At 47.6% G+C, this 3,985-nt stretch overlaps 1 protein-coding gene across 2 annotated transcripts; it reads right to left on the bottom strand.

The window, feature by feature from the left end:
* Nucleotides 1-410: 410 nt before the first annotated feature.
* On the bottom strand, nucleotides 411-3,768 carry LOC125545206. Of its 2 annotated transcripts, XR_007299934.1 has the most exons (5): nucleotides 3,364-3,768; nucleotides 2,923-3,262; nucleotides 980-1,080; nucleotides 806-887; nucleotides 411-662 (listed from the first exon to the last, which is right to left on the bottom strand). XR_007299934.1 is itself a non-coding variant. In XM_048709091.1 (3 exons), the coding sequence occupies exons 1-3, from the start codon at nucleotides 3,681-3,683 to the stop codon at nucleotides 597-599; spliced, it is 726 nt and encodes a 241-aa protein (XP_048565048.1). In that variant the 5' UTR covers nucleotides 3,684-3,761; the 3' UTR covers nucleotides 411-596. The 2 variants fall into 2 exon arrangements, 1 of the variants encoding a protein (XP_048565048.1); XM_048709091.1 differs by lacking the exons at nucleotides 806-887; nucleotides 980-1,080 and having other exon boundaries at nucleotides 3,364-3,761.
* Nucleotides 3,769-3,985: the final 217 nt, after the last annotated feature.

The following is a 3,985-nucleotide window of genomic DNA, read 5'->3' as shown; positions in this document are numbered from 1 at the left end:
GCCATTTTTTTCGCTCGCCGTTAAAATGAGTCGGGCCAGCGTTGGACACATGCGCCGACCCAAACGTGAAAGCAAATGTTGATGTCCGCCATGCCCATTTGTGTCGGCGTTTTGGAGTTGCTCTAACCACAGATGGTTCGCTGCACCGCAGTGTGCTAGTACTACTATCGTGACCCTAAAAAAATGTACTAGGCCACCGTGCGGCGTGGGTGCTCTGGTGCATCTCTCTCGTAATCCGTCCACACGTCCAGTCCGATGAGCGGAGCTGCACACAAGTGCAACCATGACGCGACACGCCAGTAGCAGCTTTGCAAAATCCGTTAAGCCGTTGTCTTTTTTATGTCAGTGTCAGGGGCATCTCCAGCGCCGTGCGGCAAACGCCGGGTGTCAGCAGAGCAGAAACAACGACACAAATAAACGCCCAGGGAGGCGGCCGATGCGTACGTAGGCACGTACAAATGACATGCAGTACGCATAGTACATTATTGCATACACATACATACTGGATGTTCGATCACACGGAGAGACAGACATGGCACGAACAGCGTCCGCGAGGCACACGCTGCGCCGAGCTTTTGTGCCTAGGACGCAGCCTCTCAGTCCTCGATCACAAAGGCTACACCGTCGTGCTTCTTGAAGTAGTGCGTGGTGTGATCCACGATCTGCAGATTCCACAAGCATCGTCAGATGGGAACCACTGCCGAGCAGCCAAGTGAAGCAAATGCCCTCGGCTTAGACTCAGAAAAACCACCAGCAAAAAAAAAAAGATGTGTAAAAAAAACCAAGGGCAGGAAGGATGGCAAACCATCTAGCAGCAGCGCGGCTTTAATTTAAATGCAATGGTGCGAATGGCACGATGAAGCAACATAATTTTATGAATTCACATCCTAAACAGATGAGATGATAAAAGTTAGACTTGATGCGTATAATTAATAGCGCTAGTAAGATGGGATGTGCTCAACTGCATGGACGAACCAACCTTTTTTAGTGCCAACATTTTGAGTTTGGCCTAAATGGTAGCCGATGGATTTCCTCACTTGTTTTAGATTGGGTGCACAACATTTCCTCCAGTAGAAAAATCTGGATGGAGTACATCAGGCTTTCAACTCTACTTAGACTATTCAATCTAGGACAGGACAGGGCGGGACAGGGTTGGTTTCAAGCTCCAGTAGATGAATGATGCACTTCTACAATACTCCTATCAAGCGTAGCATTAACTCTGTAATGCTTGTATCACCATGTAGCATTAACTCTGTAAAACTCCTCCTTAATTAATGGACGAAGCAAAGCCGTTTCAAGAAAAACAAACAATACTCCTATCAAGCTTTCGACTCGCTACCAAAATAAGATCGGCTGGTAGTTTTCCGACTCCAGCTCACAAAAGTTTACTTAAGACAGGATGCATGTACCACTGTGCATACCAGTAGCACTGTGCTACTCGGGATGGGATTGGGCCGGGTCATGAACTGTCTGACAAACTATATGAAATTGGAAGTTAGGTAACGCAGTAGTGAAATACAAAAATGTTCATATATCCCAACTGAACTGCCTCATGAAACTTCTGAAAATGGAGGCAGCAACTTTAGTATGTCCACAGAAGCATAGAAGCTACTTCAAAAGAAACTCTTATCCTAGTATTGCGGTTTCCCTCACTTTTCCTAATTAAGGTCGGTGCTATGAAGTCCAGTTTTATAACTAACTACGACACTGCAACTGCAAAGCCAGACAAAACTACCTTGGATTTGTTAGAAGCCAGATGGAATAACTGTTTTCCAGACAAACTAAATGTAGTAATGAACTTATAATACTGCAACGACATGGCAGTACGGCACTCACATTGGTGTTGCTCAGCTCCAGGTTAAAGTAACAACACAATTTTATAATTTCATACCCAGACGAGATGATAAACTTAAGAGTTGATGTGTATAATTAACTTCTGGTAAGGGAGATGTAATCAACTACATGGCTGAATTCTTTTTGATACTACAACATAGTGGGCTTGAACTAAACTCTAAAGGATATCCGAGCCCTTTTAGATTGTGTGCACAACATTTCTTCCATTAGAAAAATCTGGATGGAGTACATCGAGCTTTCAACTGCACTTTAGACTATTCAATCTAGGACATGATAGGACAGGTTGGTTTCCAACTCCAGCGAATGAATGATGCACTTCCATAGGATAATGACGCAACAGCAATAGTTTTAATAGGCTTCCGACTCTACAACCAATAGCAGTATAAGAAAGATTGGAAGTTTTCCAACTCCAGCTCACAATAGTCCACTTAAGACAGGCTGAATATACCACAGTGGGTAGCAGTAGCCCATGGACTAAATGAAAGCTTTATGATTGAAATGCGTACATAATTGTGAATTCATCAAGAACTGTCTGACAAACTCTCTGAAATTAGTAAAACCTTAGGTAACGTACTTGTGTGCAAAGTGTGAAAAATGCACAATAATTCGTATATCATAGTCTACCTCACGAAATTTCTGAAAATTGAAGCAGCAACTTCAGTATCGTCTACAGTAGTACTCCCTGCGTCCCTTAATATAAGACGTTTTTGCAGTTCAATTATTTTGCAGTTCAAATTGAACTGCAAAAACGTCTTATATTAAGGGACAGAGGTAGTACCATAGAAGCTACTTCAAAAGGAACTTTTATCTTAGCACTGTGAGTCTGTGATTTCTATTGCATTTCAAAATTAAGACCGGTGATATGTCAGGCTCTACTGCTCTAAGAAGACACACGAAACGAACAAGTTCAATTTTATTCCAACCAACAATGACACTGCAACTGCAAAGCTAGACAAAACTAGCTAGAGGAATTTGTTAGAAGCCAGATTGAACGATTGTTTCCATGCACTAAATGCAGTACTAATAATGAACTAATAATAGCACAATGACATAGCAGACAGCACTCACATTGGTGTTGCTCAGCTCTAGATTATAGAAATCCACGGCGTCTGCCTTGAACAGCGGCCCGGCGTGCCAGGTCCCGGCGTGCAGCTTGAGAAATTTCGGACCGGAGACACGGAAGACGCAGACCTCGGACGGGTCCGGGGGCAGATAGAAATGCCCAGCGCGCGACTGCACGGCACTCCCGCCACCACTCTGCTCCGTCGCCCCGTCAACGATGGAAGGCTTGGCCACGCCGAGGTACCAGTCCTGGCCGCCGATGGAGCCCAGGCACTGCGTGACGCTGGCGTGGTGGGTGATGGACGAGAACTTGAGCGGCCTGCTCTCCAATCTCATGATGTAGAACCTGGCAAGATGGAGAGGGGAGAATAAAATTTCAGAATCTTGAGTCTAGTTCAGGTAGGAGAGGATGATTGGTTGGTGGTGCTAGTATGTGGAGAATCGAACCTGGGGATGCCGCGGCTGAGGTCAAGCTGGGCGTCGTGGGGGCCGAACTGGTCGCCGTCGGGGGAGGCGGCGATGACCTGCCCGAAGGGCGCGAAGGACTCCGGCGTGGCCTCCACCGGCCGCAGCGTCACCACCCTCGGCTCCTCCCGCTTGGCTTCCATCGCCCGCGGCGCCGACGAGGAGGCGGCTCTGGCTCCGGCGCGCACGGCTCTGCAGCGCTTGCTGTTGCTGCGAGGAGGGGGAGGGGGAGGAGTGGCCGTGCTGCGGCGGCGGAAGTGGCCGAGGCGGCACGCGCGGCCCAGGAGGCCCAGCGCCTCCATCCAAACGTTTTCCCGTGGCCGAAACTGCAGCGTGCACGGTGTGGTGTGGTGCGCCGCAGTGTGCTAGTACCAGGCCACCGTGCGGCGTGTGTGCACCGGTGCATCTCTCTCGTTATGCCAGTGTCACTGTGTCAGGGCATCTTCAACGCGTGTGGATCTTACTCTGCCATCCAACATCATCCAAAAAAAAACATTATCCCGCACATAGGGCCAGTTCTTTTCGCGCAAGATTCTATAGAATCAAGATTCTGGAAAAAAATTCTAGAATCTGCTTCTCCTAGAATCTGTGGTTGAGTTTTTTT

This window comes from Triticum urartu, chromosome 3 (genome assembly GCF_003073215.2).
Source record: "Triticum urartu cultivar G1812 chromosome 3, Tu2.1, whole genome shotgun sequence".
NCBI lineage: Eukaryota > Viridiplantae > Streptophyta > Magnoliopsida > Poales > Poaceae > Triticum > Triticum urartu.
This window is presented reverse-complemented; position numbering and strand designations above follow the sequence as displayed.

Coding starts and splice junctions, on each gene's coding strand:
- LOC125545206 (XM_048709091.1), bottom strand. CDS start 3,683: ATGGAGGCGCTGGGCCTCCTGGGCCGCGCGTGCCGCCTCGGCCACTTC. Junction 3,263..3,363: donor CTCAGCCGCGGCATCCCCAG/GTTCGATTCTCC, acceptor CCATCTTGCCAG/GTTCTACATCATGAGATTGG. Junction 663..2,922: donor TAGAGCTGAGCAACACCAAT/GTGAGTGCTGTC, acceptor TGGAATCTGCAG/ATCGTGGATCACACCACGCA.